This window comes from Mesoplodon densirostris, chromosome 1 (genome assembly GCF_025265405.1).
Source record: "Mesoplodon densirostris isolate mMesDen1 chromosome 1, mMesDen1 primary haplotype, whole genome shotgun sequence".
NCBI lineage: Eukaryota > Metazoa > Chordata > Mammalia > Artiodactyla > Ziphiidae > Mesoplodon > Mesoplodon densirostris.
This window is the reverse complement of record NC_082661.1, coordinates 235,114,210-235,142,026: the sequence shown is the minus strand read 5'-3', so window position 1 is coordinate 235,142,026 and position 27,817 is coordinate 235,114,210. Positions and strand designations below refer to the sequence as shown.

The window sequence follows — 27,817 nt, the reverse complement described above, 5'->3', positions numbered from 1 at the left end:
GCAGTATGGGAGATGTGAAACTAGAATTACTCCACAAATTACGTGCTTTTGAAGTATTCATCTTTTTAGTCACACATTTTTTATAGCATGTGCTGAAAATAACAAGAAATTTGATAAAGGGAAAATATCTTTATGACTTAGAGGAAGATAATTTATAAATAAATGTTAACATATTAGATTTATAGCCTCTGAATTTCAAGAGTACAAGTGACTTGTTCAGTACAGACTACAACTTAAAAAAATGTGTTTAAAATATTTGGTACTTTTTTGTGACCTGGCTTGTAGCTCTTCTTTGATGAGGAAAGAATTCTTATCACACGACTGGCTTTAAAAAGATGTAATAATTATTTACTCACTAAATGTTTTGAGGACCTACTGAGCCAAGCATTTTTGTAGGTGCTGAAGATAGTGGTGAAAAAGGTAAGTCTCTTTCCTTATGGAGCTTAAATTCTAGTGGGAAGAGGCGGATAATACATGAAGAAATGAATCAATGGATGGATGGATGGATGAATAGATAGATAGATAGATAGGCACTCTATATAACAGACACTATTCCAGTGCTTTTATACAGTGCTTGGAGCAGACTAAAGCAGGGCAAAGGGGAATAATGTGATGCAAGGGAGTGATTATTTTAAATAAGATTATGAGGGAAAGTACATTTCTTAGAGGATGTTTGAAAAGAGTCCTGAAAGAAATAATGGGAAGAACCATGCAGATATATGAGGGAGAGCATTCAGGCGGAAGGTGTATCCAGTGCAAAGGCTCTGAGTTAGCAACGTATTTTCTTCTTCCAGAAAGAACAAGGACAGAAAGAGTGGAGCAAAGTGAAAAAGAGAGAAGAGTGGAATATGAGCTCAGAGTGGTGGGGTGTGTGTCGATTATACAGGGCCTAAAAGACCACCATTTAAAAAAAAATGACCTTTATTGTGAGTGAGATGGGAAGCTCTTGGTGGATTTTGAGGAGCAGAGTGATACTAAGTAAGTGCTACTTAGTATGTGTTCCAGATACTTACCTTTAATCAGTTTGAACATAGTGATTAATTATTAATTTGTCATAGAGAGAGTTCATAATATGCAGCTGGAGTATTATTAAGTGGTGCATCCAGAAGAGGAATCCTGGTGATTAGTAAGGTTCTTTTAGGATTCACTGAAAATCCTAACCTGCTTATAGAAGGTGATTCCAAGCTTTGAGTATCCTTCTCGATGATCAGTACAATTTGGTTGATTTTCCTACCATCTATATCTTAAAGCTTCTTAACTGCCTTTGTAGATCAAGCCTAGTGGCTTCTGAAAATGTTAGTATTGCACAGTCTTTGAAGGCTTTGACAATTTGCTTGTCACCCCGTGTACATTAGTGTAACCAAAATTCCTCAGTGTCTACTATGATTTCAAGGTTAATCTTTGCCTGGTAATCTTCTTTGGAAGCTCACAATTCTGGTTCACTCTGAGATAGGCTTTCAGAGCTCACTTTAACATGTATATTATGCCCTCTTTAACTAGGCAACCTAAAATAAGCTGTTCAAATGGTTTTGGATAATCAAAGGTCTTTTGAGAAGCGACATTCATAAGAAACTATTTTAAAAGTTTGTGAGAAACTTAAAAAAAAAAAAAGGCACTGAAATTAGGTCTGAAGTGCTGCTAAATTAACCAGGTATAATGACTAAAAGTTACCCTGTATTTTCTAGGACTTGGGGAAAGTCACAGAGTAGTTCTCTTTTATCTCAATAACCTTATTATTGAATTTTTTTGAAGAGCAATTATTATAATACTTATAATAGTTCTCCTTCATCCTGGAATGGAGATGCCTGTAGGTGTCTCTTCCTTTAGGTACCCTTAGGTTTGGGCCTCTCTGGACTTTCACACTGCCAGGAGAAGCCTGTTCTCCCCACTTACCTAAGGAAAAGTGGTGTCCCTTCTCCCTTTTCTTTCTCCAGCCGTTACTTTGTACAAAGTCCAGCTTTATTTAATATGAGATTTGCCTACTCACTAAAATTTGTTTGTAACACTAAAAATCAGAACTTGTGGTACTTTCACAGTCATTTGTGGATGTTCGCATGCACAGGGTGGCAAAAAATTTGAGTCACCTGACATGGACTTTCCCGTCTGAACCAAGTGACACTCTGCTTTCTTGTTTCAGCTCTCATATTCTACACAAGTGTCCTTTTCATCGTCTGTTTACTGAAACATTTTTCACTAAAAGCTTTTTGTGCTTATTGTTTGTGGTTTTGCTGTTCAAAATGATTCCCAAGCAGTTTTGAGGTACTGCCTAGTGTTTTGATGTGCGTTATGGAAAACATACATGTTAGATAAGCTTCTTTCAGGCATGAATTTATAGTGCTGTTGACCATGAGTTCAATGTTAATGAATCAACTATATATTAAATAACATGTATTTAAATAGAAATACACATATAAAAAGATTATGTATTGATCAGTTGGCAAAAATGTGACTAGAGGCTTGCAGGAACTCAACCGTGTATTTCCCTTAGGAACACTCATTTGGTGTTTGTGGCAACTTTATAGAACACAGTTACTGTAAATAATGAGAATGGACTGGGACTTCCCTGGTGGCGCAGTGGTTAAGAATCCGCTTGCCAATGCGGGGGACATGGGTTCGAGCCCTGGTCTGGGAAGATCCCACATGCCGCAGAGCAGCTAAGCCTGTGCACCACAACTACTGAGCCTGCACTCTGGAGCCCATGAGCCATAACTACTGAGCCTGCATGCCACAACTATTGAAGCCCGTGCACCTGGAGCGCGTGCTCCGCAACAAGAGAAGCTACCGCAATGAGAAGCCTGTGCACCACAAGGAAGAGTAACCCCCGCTCACTGCAACTAGAGAAAGCCCGCACACAGCAACGAAGACCCAATGCAGCCAAAAATAAATACGTAAATTAAAAAAAAATAATGAAAATGGACTATGTTTAATTAAGGGTAGTGATTTATAGAGACTTTAGGTATAAACATTTCATCATTCCCTCTCACTGAAACCATTGTTTTAGATTTGTTTAAATACATGCATGAAGAGTTGTAATGTAAAATTTAATTTTGCTATGGGTTCAGGTTAAAAGTCACTGATTAACTTGTAAAGAAACATTTCTAAGCATTATCTTCTACAAAATTAATATGTGCCTGAGGCATATTGAGTGCTTAGTGGGTATTTATTTTAGAGTAATAATTTTTGAGCATTGTAGGATTCTGGTTTTGGAGAAGAAGGCAATATCAGTGTTAGAGAATAATATTCTTTTAAGACTTTATCATATGTAGTTATGTAGACTGAGGCACATGAAAGAAAACTCAGTTGAATGTCAATTTCTGGTCCCTGCTTTGCTCTAAGCTAGCTAATCTTGAGAAATACTTACTCTCTTTGAGCCCAATTGCTTTTGTCTGTGAAGTGAGGAACATTTTCAATTTGTTCAGTTTCATTTTCTTTTATCAGTATTATTCCTGACCTTAAATCATTTCCATTCTCATCAAGGAAATCATACAATTTAATGTCAAAATATATTAGCTGTCACATTTTGTTTTACTGACTTCAACTTCAGTCTCACTGATTATTGATAAAAATGTAAGTTATGTACATGATATATCTTGACATTATATATTGGTAAGAAGAAATAAAAGAACATCCTTAAATTTTACGTAATTTTTTTTTTTAGGATATAGGATTCTGTTTGTTGATGTTTGTGTTTCATATGATATCGTGTCCTAAATCATACAAAAAGTTTTCTCTAAAAAAAGTTTAAAATTAGAATTATAAAAAGCAAAAATGGGGGCCTCCCTGGTGGCGCAGTGGTTGAGAGTCCGCCTGCCGATGCCGGGGATACGGGTTCGTGCCCCGGTCCGGGAGGATCCCATATGACGCGGAGTGGCTGGGCCCGTGAGCCATGGCCGCTGAGCCTGCGTGTCCGGAGCCTGTGCTCCGCAACGGGAGAGGCCACAACAGTGAGAGGCCCGCGTACCGCAAAAAAAAAAAGAAAGCAAAAATGTGCTTTTATTAATGCCTCATTTATTAATATTTCCCGTATGGCAGTTTCAAGTTTTAGATTATGGGTGCTTAGGTTTTTTTTGTGGGACTTTATAAACTAATTTTTTTTTGGAAAAATTGCTTTATGAAGCCTTAAGAAGTACTGAGTATAATTAAACTGTAGTCCAGAGTTAGACACAATTTAATAATAGTTCAATTCCAAAATAAAAGTTATTGTAGGTGAGACCATGAAATTTCCTAACACGTGATTTTAATACTTTGCCCTAAATTTTCCAAAACAACTCAGAGGAACCAATCTTTACAGTAGATGGCGTATTTATGAAAAATCTGGCATCACCTATTTCATATATATATATTACCCAAGATTATATGAACTAGGAAACAGATGTTGTATATCTCAACAACAATACTAGAATGCAGAGTTTGAGACTGGGATTTATAACGTGGGATTTGGGAAAGGAGCAGACATCTTGTTTTCAAAACCTGAAGTTTTTCTCAAGACCGAAGTCAACATTGTAACTGCCACAGAACAGGAACAGGAAAAAGGTAACAGGAAACAGGAAAAAGGGAAGCTTTTCTCCCATCTTCATGAAATAACCTGTCTCCCATTGAATTTCCTTTTGTTTCCTTTCTCGGGCTTCTGCTCTTTGTCTTTCTTCAGGTCTGTGCTTGGCTTCAGTTGCTGCATCAGTGTCTCTGATTTTTAAGTTGAAAGTGACATCCTTCCGAAGGCAGTGGGATTCATACTCATTCTGATCTTCCAACTTCCTCACTTTCTTCTTGATTATAGGCAACTTCTTGGTATCTATAAAAACTGCATTTTCCCCTGTTGAGTATTTTGCATACATTATACCATTCCATTCCCCATCAACTGAGCAGAAAGATTTCTTGTCATTTGGAGAAAAAATCTCAGCAGTAATTCTGTGCTTCTTGCCCCCATAGAAAGGTTTAGTGTGGAAGACGATATTGGTACTATAGCCAGTTTTGGAACAATTAATATTGCATGCTCCGCCTAGTTCCACGCAGGGCATTGTGAGGATAGACCTTCCGTAACCATTGTGGAATGTGAGAATGTAATGTTCATCATGAAGTACCATTTTACAGCCTGAACCATTCGGTCTGTGGCATCCTTCTGGTCACTAATACTCACAAACAGGTCCGGATGTGCAAAAAAGTCTGCATACATTTCTAAAAGAGATCTTTCCAGAATAAATGTTGGAAGAACTACCTTAGTGAGATCCATTCCAAGCCTAACCTGTGACAACAGACGCATGATAACACTCTTTGCTCTTCCACCGACCCTGCCTCCCCTTCATCATCTCTCTCATCTCGTGCATCGAAAAGGTCAGCATCACTTGTTCCATTGGACATGGAAGCATTCAGTGATTCCGTGGTATCTGGGCTCCTTAGACTATTCCCTAAGCTGCTGTGTGTCAGGACTGAGGCAGATCCAGAGGAATCTATTAAGTGCTGTGGGGATGAGTCACTCTGATGGAATTCATCCGCATCATAGACTTCATCTTCACTGCTAGAATAAGAGAACTCTGGGACTGTGTTTGGAGACAAGTTGACATGGCTCGGAGAAGTTAGACTGCTTCTAGGTGGTGAGTGCCCACTGCCTGTACTATTTGGTGTTGGAGTCTGATGATGTCCCAAGGTAGCTAATACAGGTCCAACTGGTAGAGAAGATGGATGCTGCTCTGACTTACACAACTGAGCAGGTTCTGGAGGTAAGACAGTCTGGGAAGGCATTGTGTTGATCACACGTTCCAAGGGACTAGGTTGATATATTGCATCTACAGGATTAACAGTACTTTCGGCGATCTGCAGCAACACAATGCAGTGTTTAATTGATTCTACCATGCTATCTGTTGTCTTTTTGAGAGTTGCAGTTTTCTTTCTCTGTTCATCATCTTTGCAGTTTTGAAGTTTGTCATCAAAAAGCTTTAACTGTTCTGTCAAGATTTGTAGGTAAGCATCAGCCTCTGTAAGTTTCTTATCAAAGTTTTGGACACTAGGAACAAATCCTGAATCAAACCCCCAGGGGGCGGCGGGAAGGAGGCAGGGAGAGAACGATATTGATATTCGTGCCCGCGGCCCGGCAAGCAGCAGGGTCCCTGGGGACTCAGGGGTGGGAGCCGGCCCCTCCGTCTCCCAGGCCCTCCGGGTCTAATTACTCCACAAGTAGCCATCAAAAAAGCCATTCGCCAGGGCCCCTGCCCTCTGTGCCTCCAGGGGAGGGAGCCGAGGGCCGCTTCCGAGTACCCCCTCTTCTCCACAGTCTGCTGGATTACCGAGCTGCTGCGCAGTCGGTCCGGTCCGGTCCGGTTCAGCCGGTCCCCCGGGACATCCCCTCGCCCCCTGTGTAAACTAAGTTTTGAATGTTTTTTCCCCCTTAAAAGTGTTTAATAGTTGATTCTGATTTCCTATTAATTATTGGATAAATATTTATTATTTTAATTAAGTCATTAGCTTATTTAATAGATTATTATTAGAAAGAACAAATTTTCTAAAAATACTGTTTTTTAAATTAATACCAACAGAAAATGAAATTTTCCTCTTAGTTTCTATATATTTATTACTATTTTCCACTCCCAAAATGAGTCAGAGGAATCCAATTTTTATGTAAGTCTATCAGTTAGATATTTTCAGCCTCTTCAAGGATTCCGGAATTCCTGTAATTTGACTTTCAGTTGTGTCATTGAATATTTTTTATTGGCTGTACTTTAAATCTGATTCTTCTACTTGGATTTTCCATTATTGACCAGGTCTATCTTTAAGAATCTGTATTACTTTGAAAGCTATTTACATGCCACACTGTAAATATGAGTCAGTTATCTTTATTGGCTTAAGACATTTCTTCTCTGTTCCCCTCAATATTACACTAAAGTTATACAATGACAGTGATTTGTATTTTTATTATTCATAATTGGTAACAGGAGTGTTCTTCAATGACCAGTACTGGTACTATTTTTGAAATGTCAGTTATAAACTTTCTATTTGTTGATAGGCTGGCTGCTTACTAACAGTCTCCTCCCTTTACATACATTCTTTATGCTTTGTTTTATGATCTTGGTTTTCTCATTTTTTTAATTTGTAAGTTGCTCTTATTATGTCATTTAACCTGTTTCAGTCTTGTAAAAATATGCCTGTTAGGTTGGGTACACAAAGGGCAATTTTCTTGGGGCCTGCATTATCCCAGGCAGTGTCCCTGATTTCATGCCATTCTGTGAATAAACATCCAAGTGCAAAACGTTCTTGTTAGTGTTACGAGAGCTATACTTTAGACACAGTTACTAAAGCAAGATTTTGATTCTAGAAATCCTGTGTATAGCAGATTTACTTTTATATACACAGGGGTACTGTGTGTGTGTGTGTGTGTGTGTGTGTATTTTTTCATTTGTGTAGGTCACTGTGTTTCAGCATGTTATTTTTAACTTGATTTCCTGTAATATTTTCATAGTTTGTCTTGGACATATACTAGCCAGCAAGATTTTGATGACCTTTATTTTCTGTAGTTTATCTTCTGAAAGCAATGGATATATATATTCCTTTTTCTAAGGAACCCTACCTGTTACCTCAAAGATAAAGTTTGTATTGTGCTTGCCTGAGTTGTAAATAAGAACCACTTGACTTTTATTTTTATCTTCAAAAGCATAATAACATTTTGTTTTATTTTTAATTTTTATTTTACACTGTAGTATAGTTGATTAATGATGTTGTGTTAGTTTCAGGTGTACAGCAAAGTGATTCAGTTATACATGTATCTCTTCTTTTTCAAATTCTTTTCCCATTTAGGTTTTTACATAATATTTGGCAGAGTTCTCTGTGCTATACAGTAGGTTCTTTTTGGTTATCTACTAGAACCACTTGACTTTTAAAAGCCACATTTAATATATATTACATCATAGTTTATTGATTACATTTGATCATCAAAATCTCTTGCGTGAAAGAAGGTTCCCTTCCTCTTTCCCTAGAGGGCTATTTCATATCTTTCTCTTCAAATTTGTAACATCACTCTCAGCTGATAACCTTGCTTCTTCCTACTTTACAAAGAAAAGGAAAAAATAATTGAAGGAATGAGCAGGGAACTTCCAAAGACTCTGACCACTATAAAAATCTACCTACTTCCAACAGTTCCCACATTGAGAAATATGCTTAAAAGAAGTAAAGTATTTATATAATACTATTCTGCTTTTCCATCTATTACCGTAAATGTAGTATCCCCTTTTCTAACTATCCCCTTTTCTAACGTTTGAACGCTTTCTCATCACCCCCTTTTTAATGACGTAAGGATATCACTTCACTATTTCTTATCTCTTGATTACATTATCGACTTTTTTGTTTTGTACTGGATCAGTCTTGTCAGTGTACAGATATGCTGCTAGTTCTCTAGTCTTAAAGGATCAAAAATCTTCTCTTGACCCCGTTTTCCCTACCAATTACTACTCCCTTTCTTTTGTTCCCTTTTGCATCAAACTCCAAACTCTTCCATACCCACCATCTCTATTCTCTTTTCCCAGTCTCTTAAATCTACTTTTATCAGACTTCAACTAACGAAAACTGCTCCTATTACTAGTGACTTCCATGTTACTAAATCCGGTGGTCAGTTCTTTGTCTCCATCCTCCTTGATCTCTTGGCAGTAGTTGTCATCATTTACTTTCTCCTGCTGGATGTGCTTTCTTCACGTGGCTTTACGGGGACCTCTTGTTCTTGGTTTTCCTACTCAGTCACCTTTGCTGGCTACTTCTTTTAGAATGTTGGAGGGTCTCAGGTGTCCATCTTTAGAACTCTTCTCTTTCTACATTTATACTTCTAGAGTAATTAAAATTTAAGAATTTTTCCCCCCACACTGTAGCTTATTTCTTAGAAATTGTTGATTATAGAAGAGAAAATAAAATACTGTTATTTAAAAACGATCTTTTGGACTTTCTTGACCCCATCTTAAAATTTGCCGTGAGAACTGTGGACCTTTGGGGGAGTGACCATCTAGTGGCAAGGGTTGGAGAGGTGGATAAGGCTGTTTTATTTAAAGATAATTGTGATATAATGTTGTTACTCTTAGGGCATGATAGAAAATGGATATTGTATTTCCTTATCTCATAAACCTTAAAGGTATTTTTTAAAGGAATTTTATATAAACTTGTGTAATGTGTTGGCATTATTTTCTGTAACCTCAAGCATGTCCATATAGATATCTGCAAAGGATGAAATTTAAGAAGGAATGTTATGAAAAGATTCTATATCAGATTAAATTTTAGAGCCACTGTTAAAAACATAAAAGTAAACATGCTTGATGCATAAAATTTGAGAAATATGGTAAAAAATGAATTAAAACACCTATCATACCACTGCCTAAATGCAGTTTATATTTTGAAATATTTCTTCAATCTAGTCTTGTGCAGTTTAAAAATCATTCTGTGATCATATAATGTCCTTCATTTTGTGAAAACGTCCATGTTTTCACAAATTTTTTTTATGAACATAATGTTTAGGGATTGTACTAAATATATCCCATCTCATGGGTTCCTTTGTCTTGAACATTTGGGTTTTGATTATTTTAACTTACATTTACATTTATTTTTTTTGTTTTTGTGGATAAAGCTGCAGTGAGCATCCTCTGCATCATTTTTTTTTCTGTTTTAGGATTACTTCCTTAGGATAGATTGCCAGAAGTGGAGTGACTGGGTCAGAGGGTATGAACTTACGAACGTTTTTTTCTTTTCTTTTTTTGAAATAAAATTTTTTATTTATTTTATGTCTAGTTGATTTATATTCATTATGAAAAATGAAAATCATAGTGATTATATTTGGTAACTGTCAGAAAACTGTGTCTAAAGGCAAGTTTCTGTGATCAGAAAAGTTTGGGAAATTCCTAAAGTTCAAAAAAAAGCCTTTTAATCTTGGTTTATCTCAGCATTTCCTGAACTTAACTGAGCATTGAATAGGTTTTTTTGTGATACACTTCTTAACATTTTGTGGAAGTTTGACAAAGGGTATAGTTTATGAGCTAATGATCTAAAATTTAAACATGTTTTATTGGTTAGATTATGTTTTATTGGTCAAAGCAACTAAACTATGAACCTTTGTTCTAAAATTATTTTTAAAAGGAGATTAAAATAAAGCTGTTTACTATATGATTTTTGTGTATGTCTTTATAAAGTCTCATACTTTTATAATTTAAACTTTCTATACTGACTCCAAAAGAATATCTTAATGTCTCCATGGCATCAAATACTTTTTACAGTCTTTAATGAAATTTGGAATATAGACATAGAACATAAAAGTAGAAGATAATGTAGATTGTACAAACCTTTTTTCCCTCCCCCCATTTTTCTCTACAGAATGTGAAAACCTTTGCATCTTCTGATAGTCTAGCCAAGGTCCAAGAAGTAGCAAGCTGGCTTTTGGAAATGAATCAGGAACTGCTCTCTGTGGGCAGCAAAAGACGACGAACTGGAGGCTCTCTGAGAGGTAACCCTTCCTCAAGCCAGGCAGATGAGGAGCAGATGAATCGCGTGGTGGAGGAGGAACAGCAGCAGCAGCTAAGACAACAAGAGGAGGAGCACACTGCAAGGAATGGTGAAGTCGTTGGAGCAGAACCTAGACCTGGAGACCAAAGTGATTCCCAGCAAGGACAATTGGAAGAAAACAATAACCGGTTTATTTCAGTAGATGAGGACTCCTCGGGAAACCAAGAGGAACAAGAGGAAGACGAAGAACATGCTGGTGAACAAGATGAGGAGGATGAAGAGGAAGAGGAAATGGACCAGGAGAGTGATGATTTTGATCAGTCTGATGACAGCAGCAGGGAAGATGAACATACACATAGTAACAGTGTCACCAACTCTAGTAGTATCGTGGACCTGCCTATTCACCAGCTCTCCTCCCCGTTCTATACAAAGACAACAAAAGTGAGTACATTTAGTCTGCTCTTCACCTGAGAAAGTTTACATACCCGTATTAATTGTAATGAAACTTTGCTCACAGTCTCTGTAGTATTGCAAAATTAATCTTCAGTTGTGTAGTACTAAAATGAACTAATTTTTGTTTTACAGAAGGTATTAGAAAGTATTAGAAATAGAAATACTGATAATGGGACAATGTTATTACACATGGAGAGAGGGTATTTGATCCTATTACTATGAAAAATCATTAATATCAAATTTCATTATCAGTTTTGTCCCTGGGACAGGGGTTAGTAGGTTGCATGTAGTGGAGAGGGTTGGAGTGAAACGTGGTTTGTGTAGATCAAGTAGTGAAGGCTCTTTTCTTATTTACCAAGTGCAGCTGGGCTGGTGGGCTGTGTATTCACAGGTGTTACTCCAAGTCACTAGTTACTGGAAGTTACCTCATAATTAGTTTTCTTATTATGATGAATAAGATATATCCTTTGTAAATAGTTTTCTCTTTGTTATGTAAACAGGTAAAATTACAGTCTGAATATTAGTATTTGGTTGTTGGGGAAATCTGAGTAGGTATTTTTAAAAGTTAAAATACTAGATGCCGACATATTTAAGATTATGAAACATTTTTCCTACATTATAAAACAACAAGAATGTATGGTGCTGTCTTCACTGCTTGTTTTCTTCTAGTTATTTTATTAAAGTTAAAGCATTTAGGAACCCCAGAGGAAAGGTTTTTTTTTTCCTGATTCCATTTTAGTGGAACACTCCATTTGCTTCTCCAGGCAATTTGAATATTAAGTATAGGATAACCACACCATTTTGGTTGGTATTTGACTGTGAGAAATAGGAGGTGATATGAAGATGCACTTAGATTCCCAACTTCCGCTTAAGTTACTGCCACTACTTCCCTTGCTTGCAGTTTTCCTTTCCCTTTGTTCCTGGGAGACGGCTCTGTTGGATGTGCCTCCTTATCTCATTTAGCTGGTGGTAGCCCATGGAACTAGCCATAGCCATGTTTTAAAAGGTGGACAGTTAGACTCTTGTCTAAACTAGAGGAATCCTATCAGTTTAGGGACTTGGTGACTAATCTAGTGCTGAGACACAATTCCATTTTAATACAGTCCTTGGAGGCTGTGCCAGAGTTAAGGACTGGATACACTGTCACTATCACACACTGTCATTGCTTCCCAGAATTGTCCTTGCTGGATAGGCAGGGAGCTGCTGTCTGAGGTGGAAGCGGGAAGTGTTTGAGTAAATATGGAATTGCCAGTGCTAATTCTGGGGGGTGGCATGTGGGCTTCTTTCCTCAAAACATTCCTGGAAATATCACTTAAAATTGCGGTCATAACAAGGGGCAGGGATTGTGGAGAGAAAGAGGAAGCATTTCCCACTACCCAATCTTTCTATTGTATTCCCTTTCCCCCATCAAATTACAGTCAAAATGAAATGATACAGTGTCTGGGCTTTGCTTCAAAATAATACCGAAGGGGAGAATAGGAAGGAGGGTATAGATTGGCCATGAATTGCTGATTGTTGAAGCCGGGTTATAGGGACATAGGGATTCGTGGGTATTCTACGTAGTTTTCCAAGTATGTTTAAAGTTTTCCATAATAAAAAAAATTAAGTTGTAAAGAATATGAACATACACACACACACACACACACACACACACACACACCACCCAAAGTTGGAAATGAGAGTTTTCTTTACATACCTTGGTCTTGTTCACTAGCTCCTAAGTCATCTAAGCGCTGACTTCTCTTCTGCATTGAATTTTATTTTCTCTGTATTTTGGTGCTATTGAAATTACAGGAAATTCAATAAGGACATCATGTGCATTTCGCTGGAGTTAGAATTTATCTTAATCAATATTTTAGGCAGTGTTGCTAAGTAGTGGTCTATATAAAGAGGAGAGAAAGTAAAAAGAATTATACTCAGAATGAATGAGGTATGTAGCATAACTTCTATCCTTTTTTTCCCTTCAGGCTTCTTCGCTCATAGATCTTTATCTTTGCATGCTTTCTGGTTCTTTATCATTTAAAAATTAGATAAAAATCATGAATATCCATGTAGTGTAGACTGTGAGTTAAACAATTCTTTGGAAAGGAGCATTTTAACTCAAATAATATCTTATTTTACAGACATTAAAATAAATAATGGCTGAGGTCGTTTATCCTCTTATTTGCTTACTTTTAAATTTTACAGTGAATCATTTAGCCCATAAACAACACACAAACAGATTTAATATCATCCTCTTTAACTTGACCTGCAATAAAATAGCTTAGACACTCGGTTTAATAGTTGCATTGCTGTATCAGTTTTGCTTCGGCTTGTGAACCTTAAACTCTTTCTAAAACATGTTTATCCCTAATTTCCCTAGCCTATCTGCAAGTTTAGATTTTATTTAATTGGTTTGATCTAGGAAGGAAGTGGCTTCAAGTGGTGGTTTTCATCCCTTTTACCATCCCTGTCTCAAGGTGTTGAAGTAGTGCTTTGGATCTCAGCCAGATGGCTCTAACACAACCAGTGGCAAAGCTCAAACCTTTTATAGTGCAATTTGCCGAGCTCATATACCTGATCTCTTGATTTCTCTCCCTCAAGGTTACTATCTCAAAAGAGGAAATTTATATCTCTCCTGTTTTTTTCTGAGGATTCAGTTGGAGGAATAGGGACTTAGTATTTAATTGCATTATCTTATTTAAGAAAGAAGTTTAATCAAAACTAAGCCTTTCAGAACAATGCAAAGCTGTCAATGAATTCTGCTGCATTTTAAATTAAAAACTAGAAAGCCAACTAGACGAAATGTATCATTTCCCTAAAGGAGAAGTCATCATAGTGTTCAGTAGGAAAATTTCCAGTGTACAGATTTGACGGGTGCTTCATCCCTTCCCTTCAAGATGAAACCATAGACAGAACTTTTAGATATGTCTTATACAGATTAGCTACCTCCTTAAAAACAAACATACTGAATTTAAGTCTGTTTCCCCTAGTGACTCTTGAGTTGTGAATACAATTATTGTGTTATACATACAAGGCCACAGGAGTGGACTGAGTACTAACAGCAGCAGAGCTAGATGTGTTCATGTGTTTATGTGAGTGTGTGTGTGTGTGTGTGTGTGTGTAAAACGCACTTTTGATATACTGTTTATCTGGAGGTCATTTGCCTTAATAAATATGGCAAGAAGAATATAAAACTATTTGATTGCCAAGGCAGAGATGCCCTTCTAAAAAGTAGGATGTCAATCTGAGATTGGCTCGTTTTCCTTTTTGTTCATTCTTGAAACGCTTCTTCAGGATCATTCCCAACAACATTTTATTTTTTCAACAACATTTAAAAAAATCACCTAGTACTGTGTTACTTCAAGAGAAAATGTCAGTCACCCATGTGTATAAATCTTTTAACTACAGTAAACAGGGGGAAAGCTCTCACTGTTTCAAAATTACTTTATTTGGAGCAGCTCTAAATTATTGATTATTATAAACATAAGACACTGTAAACTCTTGATCATTATAAACATAAGACACTTCTACAGATACTACCCTCAGCCACAATTTCTTTTAAATCCTCTTAAAAACTATAACTTTTGAGAAGAGTGGAGGTATAATAATTATTTTTTAAATCCCATTTTTTAATGTTAATATGGGATTAGCCTTCTACAGTCTTACCCAGGATACCTTTCAAATGTTTTTTTTTTTTTGTTTTCTTTGTTTGTTTGTTTGTTTTGGGGCAGTTTCTTAAACATACCCTTTGGACCACTAGACTTATTTGGCATTCCTGAACATGCTATATATGCAAATATGATATTAATGAGAAAAACCATTTTTGGTCCTTCATTGTATTGGTCTTTTCTTTGAAAGCATATTGGAAACTATCAAAACTCTTAGGACAATCTTTTTTCCCTCTAGTCACCAAAGATTTATTCTAATGGGAGCCTATGGCAATAATATAAATTAGAAATTCCAGACTTTCTTAATGTAAAGAGTCAAGGACAGTGGCAGTCAAGAATTTGTGCTTATTAAGTCCATACTGTTTGCAAGTTCCTATGAACTTGCAAACAAACTTAAGTAAGCAGAGCTTGCAGAGAGGCCAACACCCCAAAATTTCACTGTAAGTGGCAAGAGATTTTTAAGACAGATCTGCCTAATTTCAGAAAAACCCTTTCTTTCCATGCGCTATGCTGCCCCCTATGGTAGAGTTTGGCAAACATTACTAAACAAGATTTTCAGCAGAATTGTAAGTCTCTAGGTTCTAGGATTTGAAGTATGGTGGTTTTCTAATACCATATCACATTTGAAATCAACAGAGCTATCCTTTAGAAAGTACGGATTGCTTAGTTAAATGCTTTTCTTCGTGATATTTAACAAGTACTGAAGTTATGAGGGCTCAAGGCTAAAGTTATAACAGGAAGAAGTGACAATAAAATTTGAGACTGGATAACAGATATCATTCCTCTCTGGATTCCATCAAATGTGCTTCTTAATTAGTGGTTGTGTGCCAGCTATTTCTGTAAGTTTGGTTAGTCTGCCTGCAAATTCGAAATTCAACTTGCTTCCCTGCATAGAAATGCCCATCTCTTCAGTTTTAACTCCCTGTGTCAACAGTCAACAGTCAAATTCAGTTTTAACTCCCTGTGTCAACAGTCAAACAGTCAACAGTTTTAACTCCCTGTGTCAACAGTCAAATATATATATATATATAATATATATATATAATACATATATTATATATATATATTTTTTTATATATATATATTTTTAAATCTTGTTTCTTGAGATGCCCAGCCCATACTAAAGACTTCTTTTCCATGTTTAATGTAGAGTATCAACTCATTTTCTAGTAAAATGAAAAGCAAATGAGATTACCATCAGGCCAGATCTTGTATCCTCCTGATCTTTTCATGAAGAGAACCATGTTTGAGCACCGATTTCTGCTTCTTCCATGTCTATCATAGTGCCTTTTATTTGTTCTCACATAACTTCATTCCTTATCTCAAATTAATATATCTTTTTTGCCATCCTGATTGTTAGATTTCTCCTGGTAACTAAGCTGTTTTTTTTTTTTTTTTAGCTGTGCCGCACGGCACATGGGATCTTGGTTCCCCAACCAGGGATCAAACCCGCACCCCCTGCAGTGGAAGCGCAGAGTCTTAACCACTGGACTGCCAGGGAAGTCCCTAAGCAGTTTTTTTTTAAATCCTTTTCCCTCAAATAAGAAATAAGTGTTTAGTAAAAATATGTATATATTCAAAGAAGCAGTAGGTTAGTGTATAAGAGGCCTGAGACTTTCTTGTCTCTAGATTCAAAACAATAGAGGAACTAGGGGACAAGGATCACTAACCAGTCAGGGGATCAAAATTACAGTTTTGTTTCTAGTCCAGCATCTTTCAGCTACTCCCTTGAGCCAGACCTACTGGCAAACTTTGTAGGACAATGTGGGTAACAACTGAAATCAAATAGGGTTCTAAATTCTACTTTATTTAGGTAGAGTTCTAGAGAGCGAGGGCCATATCACGAAGTCCCTGGCCTTGTCTTGTTCTTGTAAGACAAAGAACCAAAGTTTAAATTCTGTTAGGTGGAGAGAGGTCCAGAGAGCAGTCATCTTGAATAACATCCACTAGGAAACATAGCCCAACAAATAGTCATGCCGCCTGCATTTGTGAAGGAGGACAGACTGGAAACATTCACTCAGCCCAGTTTAACCCAATTTTAAACATGTGGAGAGGGTGGAAGCGGAGGGAAGGGGACACACTGGAGGAGATGGGTTTCCCCTACCTTAGTAGAGTGAAAAGAGCTTTTCAGACTTGAACTTGAATTCTGATTTTGCCGCTCATTATATGGCCATAAATATGTAATCTCATTGAACTGTTTCCTTATCTGTAAAATAAGACTATAATACCTCCTTCACAGGGCTTTTGTAAGGATTGAGTAAAGTAATTTATGTAAAGCCAGTAGTGTAGTGCCTGGGGCACGCAAGTAGTTTGCAGATGACCTCATCTTGTCTCTTATCCTTCATCCCTAATCTCACAGAACACACTTCATTCCCCACAGAAGATATCAGTCTACATACTTTTTATGACCTTTAGTGTTCAGTCATCATATCACCCTCTAGTGGAAAAAGTTATTAATAGAGAAATAGATAAATACTTTTAAAAGGATGCTCAGGAGGAGTGGGAGCATACTATAATAAGCTGGGCTGATCTCTGATAAAAATAAGAATAGAACAAATTTCCAAGGGGATGCTTTTCACAGATCTTCCTAGTTGATAGGTAGGCATCATTTCCTTCTATTAGAATTTGTCAGTTTCTCTAAATTTTCTTCTTTAAAACATCTGTATACTTTAAATGCTTTGTGAATTTTACAACTGGATGGCAAAATGAACTTTAGTTTATGGTCAAATTCTAATTAATTCCTGTTAGTGCAGTTTTAAAAATACTTATTAACATTATTTTAAACCATAATAGCTCTCAATGTTGGACATATTTAAATCTGTTATCCTGTTCACTGCAAATAATTAATTAATTATGGATTTTAATTATAGACCCAAACAAATCTTCCCACAGAATGGAGAATTTAAAAAATTTTTAATAGTGTTCCATTGATTTGTACTCTATGCAGATGATAACCTTCTCTGAAGTATCCACAAATACCAAAAATAGTTATACTCAAAATGTTCCTGAGGCAGATTGTTTCATATGTATATAATTAAAATGAACTGTTGTTTATTAATGTTGTTTTTGTTGGTGATAAGGAAGAAGGTATGAACAGGATAAAGGGGTTCTGTTTTTACTTTGGTAGGTAACTCCAAAATTAAGTCTCAAGGGCCCATCATTCACCCAGGCCTCAGTCCTGCATTTCTACCTGTCTCTTGGGCACTGTCACCTGAGTGGTCCACTGAAAGCTAAAACTACTACTGTATGTATTTCTTCCTACCAGTTTTTAATTTTCCTCTTTAGATTTTCTAGTCTCTTAATATCCTAGTCTTCTGTTCATTTGGTGAAAAAATGGTTTGACTTTTTCTTATCATCTAAGTCTGTGGGTTTGCTGAAGAGTTTAACACATATGAACACTTGATCTTCCTTTTTCTTACCCCCAGGCACTTGTAAGATAAAATTGAAGAGTCATGTTTAAAAATCTTAAGAGCATCTTTGCTTAATGTTTCTGTTTGCACCAGGCTATAATGCCATGTCCTTGACAATGTGTTGCCAGTATGAATTATTGGATGAATTTTTAAAAATAAATTTTTGTTCTGTATGGATCAGTAACCTCAATTTTAAGTATCTGGTGCTCCATTTCCCACTGATGAAGCCAAATCCATAGGTGGACACTTGAAGTTTTTCACAATCTTACCAATTTTTTCTACCTGATTTCATCTCCATTTCTCCCCTTGCTTTTTTTTTTTTTTTTTTTGCGGTACGCGGGCCTCTCACTGTTGTGGCCTCTCCCATTGCAGAGCACAGGCTCCGGACGCACAGGCTCAGCGGCCATGGCTCATGGGCCCAGCCGCTCCGCGGCACGTGGGATCTTTCCGGACCGGCGCAAGAACCCGTGTCCCCTGCATCTGCAGGCGGACTCTCAACCACTGCGCCACCAGGGAAGCCCCTCTCCCCTTGCTTTTAATAAACTCTAGCCAGATCCTTCAGATTCCAGGCCAAATTCCATCTCTATCTTTACGCCTTCCTAGAATTAGTAAATTCAATTCCTTGAACCCGTTGTTGGTTCTCTGTGTTACAGTTCATTTGGTGTTACCTTGTGACTCTTGCGGTAAGTTTTGTCTTGAGTTGACATTTAATTCTTTTATTTTTTGAACAGTAGAAATTTGATGTATTTGTCTCTAGTGCTGATTCAGGTTGAGAACTGAAGTTTCACAGATTGCAACGTGAGCAATTCTCATTTCACCTCTTAAGATGTACACAAGCTAGACTATAAATTATAAATAAGCATGCAATTTAAGTTTAGTTTAAAACTCAGATATTCATTATAAAGATAGTTACATTGAGGAACATTATAATAACAATTAGCAGTTGACTCCCTGGAGGAGAAGTTAAAACCCTAGTTTAAGAACTGTGTTGCTAAGATGCAGAAATCAATTGCAGGTAGCTCATACAGTCATTAAAAGTCACATTTTTAAAGGAAATTTAATAACAGGAAAACCTTAAAAATATAATATTTACTAAAAATATAGAACTCAAAACTATGTATATAATATGATCCTAACTATGAAATAAACATACAATAATCTATATATATGCATGGGAAAAGATCAAAAAGAATTAAACCAAATGTTAGAAATTATCTCTGAATGTGGTTATTTCTGTTTTTTCTTATATACTTTTCAGAATTTCCCAAGCTTATTATAACAGGCATATATTACTATTATTTATTAGGGAAAAAAACTATATCTATTAGAAACAGTTCTTATTCTACTTGCTTAGTCTTTTTAGATAACTTCCATAATGTATAATGCTCCAGTGGAAGACTGGATAAAAAGACATCTTTCACAAGGAAGGGCATTATATAATGATCTCTTCATGAAAATGCAGCTGAATATAGTGGGAAAAAAGCAATGAAATCTTTAAGAGTTCTTTGAATAACCAATTCTTCACCTCTCTAGGACTCAGGTGCCATGCTGGCAATTCTCTAAGGTCACCTTACCACATCATTAGAGGAGTAGTAGTTAGCATGGTGGTATCTTTCTTTGTTTCTAAGACATTTATTTAATATATGGTTTCTTCAGAGTTACTTAGAGTAGCCTTGGCAGCACTTTTGGCTGTCCCTGAAACATGAATATCTTTCATTTAAACATCCTGTGAGCAATTTCAGAACCCATCTTTTAAAATATAATTCTGCAGTGCTTTACCAGGAAGTCACCAGTGCTTTTCCTCCCCTCCCCTGTTCCCAACACTTCATTTCTTCAAACTGATTAATATATTTAAACTGCTTAGGTTTTCCATCCTAGTTTTAAGTCTCCTGAGATAGAATCCAAAGGGGACCTTTGAGATCACCAAGTCCAAACCTGTGCCCAGTAGCTTTATCAAGAGACTTGGGCTTGAAAAGGAAGTCATCACTAGGGAATACTACAGTGTGGAGTAGCATTGTATTTTTAGACAGTCCTTTATGTGGACATCTGTTACCTTTCTTTGGTCCTTCCTCTTCCATGTAGAGCAGTAACAGCCTTTCTTATAGAAGACCGCTGTCATATTCATCCATAATCTTCTCACCAGACTTAATGCCTTCAACATGTTTTCTAGGATCACCATCCTGGTTGCCCTTCTCTGGACAAATTGATTTTGAAGTGTTGTATGCTATAGTCAGTGGAGGTGCTGCTCAGGTGTAGTAGAGCCAGACTATTCCCTGTTCTTGCTCTGAACCTCATCAGTGCAATGGCAAGCTGCACTGATAACAATGCTACTTCTAATAATAAACCACTTATTGAACACTATTTACTATCTGCTAGGACATTGCTAAATACTCTCCATATATAACCTCATTTAATCTCAACAGTCCTGTTAATGTTGGTTCTGAGTTTTATCTCCGTATTAGAGGTGAGAAACAGGTGAAGAGAAGTTAAGTAATTCGTCAGTGGTCAGTCATGTGGTAAGTAGTGGAGCTAGGAATTTGAACCTAGATCTCATTCTGGGTCCAAGTTGCACTTTTGTTAAAATTTGAAAATTCAATGAAACAGTAATTTCGGGAGGAGGGGGACAGTAAAATAACCCATAAAGCCAGCTAGTATCTGTTTTTATCCCCCCCCAAGAGTTTCCCTATCTTAATCTCTACTCCCATGCTATATTTATTATGACTCATTTCGTATTATATTAAATTTGTTTTCCTATCTCCCTCCTATTCAAGCCCTTTGATTTCTTATCTTGCCTAAGAGTACTTATCATGTGTAAGGCACCCATATACCTAATAATTTGTCACTAAGTAATTAGTGAATAAATTTTTACATATTACTTGCCAGTCCTTAACCACACGGATACATATTTTGCATAGCTAGGGTCAGTGTATATACTGTTTCTCATTTCTGATGCTTCTAACATCCATGTGCAGGTTTTTGTTTAGGCAGAAGTTTTCACCTCCTTTGGGTAAATAACAATGAGCATGATTGCTGGATAGTATGGTAAGAGTATGTTTAATTTTGTAAGAAATTGCCAAACTCTTACAGAGTGGCTGTACCATTCAGCATTCCCACCAGGAATGAATGAGAGTTCCTGTTGCCAGCATTTGATGTTGTCGGTATTTTGGATTTTGGCCACTCCAATAATCATGTAGTAGTACTTCATTGTTGTTTTAATTTGAAATTCCCTAATGACATAGGATATTCAACATCTTTTCATATGTTTACTTGCCATTTGCATATCTTCTTCGGTGAGGTGTCTGTACAGATCTTTTGCCTGTTTTTTAATCAGTTTTTTTTTCTTATTGTTTAGTTTTAACAGTTCTTTATATATTTTGGATAACAGGCCTCTATCATATTGTCTCTTACAAGTATTTTCTCCTAATCAGTGGCTTGTCTTCTCATTCTCTTGACATCGTTTTTCACAGAGCAGTTTTTAATGAAGTCCAGTTATCAATTATTTCTTTCATAGATTGTACCTTTAGTGTTGTATTTAGAAAGTCTTCAGCATATCTAATGTCATCTAGGTTTTCTTCTGTGTTATTTTCTCGGAGTTTTATAGTTTTGTGTTTTACATTTAGGTCTGTGATCTATTTTGAGTTAGTTTTTGCATGTGTATGTCCAGTTGTTCCAGTACCATTTGTTGAATAGGTCTGTCTTTGTCCCATTGTATTGCCTTTGCTCCTTTGTCAAAGATCAGTCAGTTGATTATATTTATAATGTAACGTAGGTCTGTTTCTGGGCTCTTTATTTTGTTACTTTTTTTTTTTTATATCCACAGCATCTTTCCCCAGCATGACCTGTGGACGTCATTGTTGGATAGCTTTCCTCTGTTGAATCACATCCCTGGTGTATAGGTTAGGCAGGTACTATTAGACAGACTTGTGTGCTGAAAAGAATAGGAGGTAAGAAGGCTTACCTGCTCTGTCTCATCCATTAACCTCCGTGAGCCTCAGTTTCTTCATCATGAAACAGGAATAGGATACCTGACCTTATTGCAAAGGGTTGTGTGGAACTGAAATGGCATGATGAATGTGAAATGCTTTGCAAGTGTTAAAAAGCTGTGCAAACAGCTGTGTCATTTTTATCATCCTTAGTATCTCCATTGGTGACATGATCATAAGCAAGGCAGGGATTATCCAGTGTTGCCCTTGCATATTTTTGCCTATTCATTTGCTTACTGGGTTTCTTCTTCCCCAATTGAGACATGCATCTTTGCTCTTGTGATCAGTGAAGGATTCCTTCCAACATGATAAGAGGTGAACCTAAATGATGATAAGCTAATGATTACAAGTTTTAAGACCTACTTACTGTGGAGAAATGCTTGTGCATTATCAAGAAAACAAGTTTGGAAAGGAAAATGAGGACATTTTGTCCCTTTGATTGATTTGTCTATTCTGCTACCAGTACCACACTGTCTTGATTAGTCAGTCCTCTGCCTCTGACTTTGTTGTTTTCTTTCAATATTGAATTGGCTATTCTGGGTCTTTTGCCTCTCTATATAAACTTTAGAATCAGCTTATCAATATCCACAAAGTAACTTGCTGGGATTTCGATTGGGATTGCATTGAATCTATACATCAGGTTGTGAAAAACTGACATCTTGATAATGAGTCTTCCTATCTAAGATCATGGACTATCTCTCCATTTAGTTAGTTCTTTGATATCTTTCATCAGAGTTATAGTTTTCCTCATTGAGACCTTGGACATGTTTTGCTAAATTTATGACTATTTCATTTTGGGGGGTGCTAACGTAAAGGGTAATGCTTTTTTTTGGCGGTATGCAGGCCTCTCACCGCTGTGGCCTCTCCCGTTGCTGAGCACAGGCTCCGGACGCGCAGGCTTAGCAGCCACGGCTCACGGGCCCAGCTTCTCCGTGGCATGTGGGATCTTCCCGGACCGGGGCATGAACCCATGTCCCCTGCATCAGCAGGCGGACTCTCAACCACTGCGCCACCAGGGAAGCCTGGGTAATGCATTTTTAATTTCAGATTTACTTGTTTATTGCTGGTATATAGGAAAGTGATTCCTCGCTATGATCACTTATTAGTTCCAGTAGTTTTTTTCTTGTTGTTTATCCTTTCTGATTTTCTTCATAGATGATCATGTCATATGTGAATAAAGACAGTTTTATTTCTTGCTTCCTAATCTGCATGTCCCTTATTTCCTTTTCTTGTCCTATTGCATTTGCTCGGACTCCCAGTATGATGTCGAAAAGCAGTAGTGAGAGAAGACACCCTTGCCTTGCTCCTGATCTTATTTCCTTCAGCTTGTTCTGCCCTACTTGCTACCTCAGTAGCAGCAGTTTATTTGACATTTCTGAGAACAGAGGAATGCAGACTACTTTGATACGTTTGCTTAAGCTTTCTCCTTCTCTTTTAAATGTCTTCTTCCCTCTGTAGGCTCTTTCAAATTTCTGTCCTTCTTTTTAAGATCCATTTAAAATCTTATCTCCTTTACAAATATTTTGCAGAACTCCGGGCAAAATTCTGTATCTCCATTAGGTCTTTGTTTTTAACTTATATTGTGATAGTTGTAGTCAGCTTTTTTTTTTAATTTATATATATTTAGTTTGTTGATTCTCTAGATGATTGATTCATCAGATTGTAGATTCTCTAAGATTCTGCTATGTTTTACAGGACTTTGTACTTTGCATGTAGAAAATGCTTAAAAATTGAATTCAGGGCTTCCCTGGTGGCACAGTGATTGAGAGTCCGCCTGCTGATGCAGGGGACATGGGTTCGTGCCCCGGTCTGGGAGGATCCCACATGCTGCGGGGCGGCTGGGCCCGTGAGCCATGGCCACTGAGCCTGCGTGTCCAGAGCCTGTGCTCCGCAATGGGAGAGGCCACAACAGTGAGAGGCCTGGAAAAAAAAAAAATTGAATTCAGTTTTCAGAAAACAAAATCTTATGTATTTTTATAAACACAGTCTAGTTTAATCCTGTTCCACTTAATGTGAATGTTTATAGGTTTTTGAACCTAAGTACAAGACTTTAAATTTGTCCCTATTGGGCCTCCCTGGTGGCGCAAGTGGTTGAGAGTCCGCCTGCCGATGCAGGGGATACGGGTTCGTGCCCCGGTCTGGGAGGATCCCATATGCCGCGGAGCGGCTGGGCCCGTGAGCCATGGCCGCTGAGCCTGCGCGTCCGGAGCCTGCGCGTCCGGAGCCTGTGCTCCGCGACGGGGGAGGCCACAACAGTGAGAGGCCCGCATACCGCAAAAAGGAAAAAAAAAAAAAAAAAAAAAAAAAAAAAAAAAAAAAAATTTGTCCCTATTAGATTTTCTATTGTTATTTGCCATTGTGCCTCCATCCTCACTGAGTTCACATTTTGTCTCCTTTACCAAGTTCTTGTTTGTTTGTTTAAAAAAAATAAATTTATTTATTTATTTATTTTTGGCTGTGTTGGGTCTCCGTTGCTATGCTTGGGCTTTCTTTAGTTGTGGTGAGCGGGGGCTGCTCTTCATTGCGGTGCGTGGGCTTCTCATGGCGGTGGCTTCTCTTGTGGAGCATGGGCTTCAGTAGTTGTGGCTCGCGGGCTCTAGAGCACAGGCTCAGTAGTTGTGGCACATGGGCTTAGTTGCTCCACGGCATGTGGGATCTTACCTGACCAGGGCTCAAACCCGTGTCCCCTGCATTAGCAGGCACACTCCTAACCACTGTGCCACCAGGGAAGTCCCCAAGTTCTTGTTTACTAAGATTATTTTGTATTAAAATTCTGTCTTCCAGCATTTTCATTGTCCCTCCCACCTTTGTATTTCTCAACACTTATGCATCCACATTCAAATAATTAAATCAGTGATATCTTCAGTGAGGAAATGAAAGCTAGGCTGAGACCTATAGGATAGGAATTAGTGTTGGGAGGCTGTAAAGAAACGAAAATGAGGAGTTGTAACTTTTTTGAATAGTGGCAGAATTTTTAGAAGTAATTATAGAACCTTTCTAGGTGACTATTTGAATATATTCCACATATCTGTATGGGTTAATATTGGGCAAATTTGTCTAAATTTTCTTTGTTTATATCCTGTCTTTTTCTGGTGATTTACTGATGGCCAAGTGGTACTTTGAGGGGTCATTTGTAGAGTTTCCAGGCTGTAGTCAACTTACTACCTTGACTTTTGCAGGATTGATCTTGATACCAAGTACAAGAACTTCAGATCTTTCTGTGGTTTCTGAAGTTTTTAACTCGGAAATATTATTTGCTTAAAGTTACAAGAAGTGAATGACAGAGCTAGGAGTATAATTTAGATCTTGCTCATATACCAGTCCCCACCTTCCCCCTACAAAACTCCAATATATAAACAATAAATACATATTTTTAAAACATGTAATAAACTTAGGTCCATTTTGAAATTAGTGTTTCACCAACTTTATTTAGACAGTAATAATCAATTTTATGTAATAAAAAAATAATAATCAGTTTTTCACCAGTGCTTACAATCTTAATCTCCTCTGAGTCTATACTTTTTTACTCTGACTCTTGTCCTAAAATCTCAATCCTATCTTTGACCTCTCTTCTGGGGAATACAGTTTTCATGTATTTCATTGCTTTGGTTGCTGTAATGAATGTCTGTCATCTATAAATTATGATAAAGAGAAAAACCAAGTTGGATGAATTATAGAAGTAGAATACAGAGAAAGGAAAATACGATTAGAGAATATGGATTAGTTGTGTTCTAAATACCTACCTAATTTGTAGTCATGACACTATTATTTTTGTTTCTTCTTTGAAAATTTCCTTAAATTTAATACTGTTTAGTTTTAATTGAGAAATGTTGTTTCTTCTCTGTTTAGAATTGGGGGTTTTTTTATGGAAAATCTTTAAAAACATTTAAGAGTTCTTTCAGAATCTTTTGGATACTCTAAATATGGATGGTAGTTCAAAAGAAAGCACGTAGAAGTAAAGCCACAGAAGATACAACCTATTTGGGTTTTTGTAGAAGTCATACATGAACATGTTTAACATACTTAGTAAATCAGAGAAAGTATTATTTTTTACTATGAAATGTCATATATAAGAATTAAGAATTCATCTGTTTCTTCATTGAACACTAGAGGGCCATATGGTACCTTACTATTGCTTTTAACGTGTTTAAATATAGTTAGTAAGTGCTTTTTTCTCTTATACTTTGTGTTCTAGTACACTATTCCTTGCTCAGAATTAGAAATTAATATTTGGAGTAGTTATCTGCCCTGTCATATAATATGTGAGATACCTAGTGTTGTCTTTTTTTTTAACCAGCAACTAGCATATATTCATTTTGCTATTTTAAAACAACAATGCCAACAAAAAGTGAACAAAAAGTGAGCCTTGGGATGACAGTACATATGTGCCCAGACTTACTGTGCTTTGGGAATATGTGTATGCTTTTTGAAAATTTCTCAAGTATATGCACATAAGTACATTAAAAACAAAAGTCTTGTCATTGTTAGTTGCTCTGGGCATCCTCATCATGGATGTGAGAAAAGAATGATCCGTCCAGTCCAAGACGCTATCTTTCTTGTTTTGATTTCCTCTTTTGTTAACATAGAAGGTAATATTGCAGCATAGAGCCAGATCATCCTGAACTACAGAATATTTGAGCAGATGATTCTTCTTCCTCAATTTCTTTTAGCTGCTTGGGGTGAAGAAATGAGAAATATAATCTACAATTCCCAAACAAGTGGTGTGAATGAGTGAAGAAAGAGTCATGACTGAGCCAGTAAGATTGCTCAGGCTCTTACGAACCACAGGGCACATTTGTGCAGGATCCAAAAACACTGACGTTTGACCTCTGGATTACTTTTTATCTTTGATAGCTTCTAAAAAGGAAATTCAACATCTTAAGTATAGCCTTAGTTAAATTCTTATTTCTCCCTCAGACATACTTTAAAGAGCACTGCTCGTTATTAATTTCTGTATTATGTTTTGGAGGGGAAATAAGGGCATTTTCTCTTCAGCTACTATTTATACTTCCCTCTTTGTGAAGGAAGATTGGAATGAACTCAGCAGAAACACATTGCTTATACCTAGAGGAGGGCCTGATCATGTGACAGAGAGAAGGTGCAATAATAGTTAAAGACTTCAAAGAACCTTATCTTTTGAGTTTCCCTTCCTTGTATTTGTTAATTTTAATGTCTTAAATTATTTCCTCAGATTGGTTACTATCAATATAATGAAGTGGCAAAACTTCGATCTTTAATTCTAAATTATACTGAGGAGTTAGTCCTTTTGAATATTGATGAACTTCTTTTCAACTTAGTCACTGCTATGATAAACAGTATTCTCTGATAAAGTTATATTTTGTATATGTTTGCTTTTTTTTTGAATCATTACCATTTTCTGAAAACCCCATTTATTGCTGTATTTTTACAGCTAACATTAGCCTAAGTGATTAAAACACTGAGCTAGAATTCTGATCTTTTTGCTCAGATAATGAAATTAGCTACTAATAGAATAATTTATTTGGTGAATGTTAAATGGTCAATAGTGTAAAACGCGGAAGAAAAACCAGATCAGTATCTGGATATGGTGAGAAACACCTGAACTTCTCCCTCCTAGAGAAGGAGAGGTATTAGATGCTCTTGATGGATTGAAGACATTAAAATCCTGCCTCTGTAACATGTTTCTGGAGGAAACATTAGCTTACTAGTTAAAATTTTGTTCAATTCAGCAACATTACTGAGCACCAGAAGAATTGCCATTTTCCTTTTAAGATGTGCCACAATTTGATCCTAGCTCTTATGGGAGTGGGGAGAGGAAGGCGTGGGGCACAGTACTACTGTAAATGCATACAACCACCGTAAGGGTGTTATGTTTCCAAAT

General features: G+C 36.9%; 1 protein-coding gene and 1 pseudogene across 8 annotated transcripts in view; one reads left to right on the top strand and one right to left on the bottom strand.

Annotated features, from left to right (window-relative positions):
* FBXW7 (F-box and WD repeat domain containing 7) overlaps nt 1–27,817 on the top strand; it is a 210,507-nt gene that overhangs the window by 107,726 nt on the left and 74,964 nt on the right. For 4 of the 8 annotated variants that reach the window (XM_060116384.1, XM_060116368.1, XM_060116399.1 and 1 more), the window contains 2 exons: nt 9,635–9,684; nt 10,333–10,902. In XM_060116384.1, the coding sequence (XP_059972367.1) occupies nt 10,402–10,902 (501 nt within the window). In that variant the 5' untranslated portion in view covers nt 9,635–9,684; nt 10,333–10,401. Of the gene's footprint in view, nt 1–9,634; nt 9,685–10,332; nt 10,933–27,817 lie in introns of those variants that run through there. The other 4 variants (XM_060116378.1, XM_060116359.1, XM_060116390.1 and 1 more) reach the window with 2 other exon arrangements.
* LOC132489285 (oxysterol-binding protein-related protein 9-like) lies at nt 4,495–6,191 on the bottom strand (annotated as a pseudogene).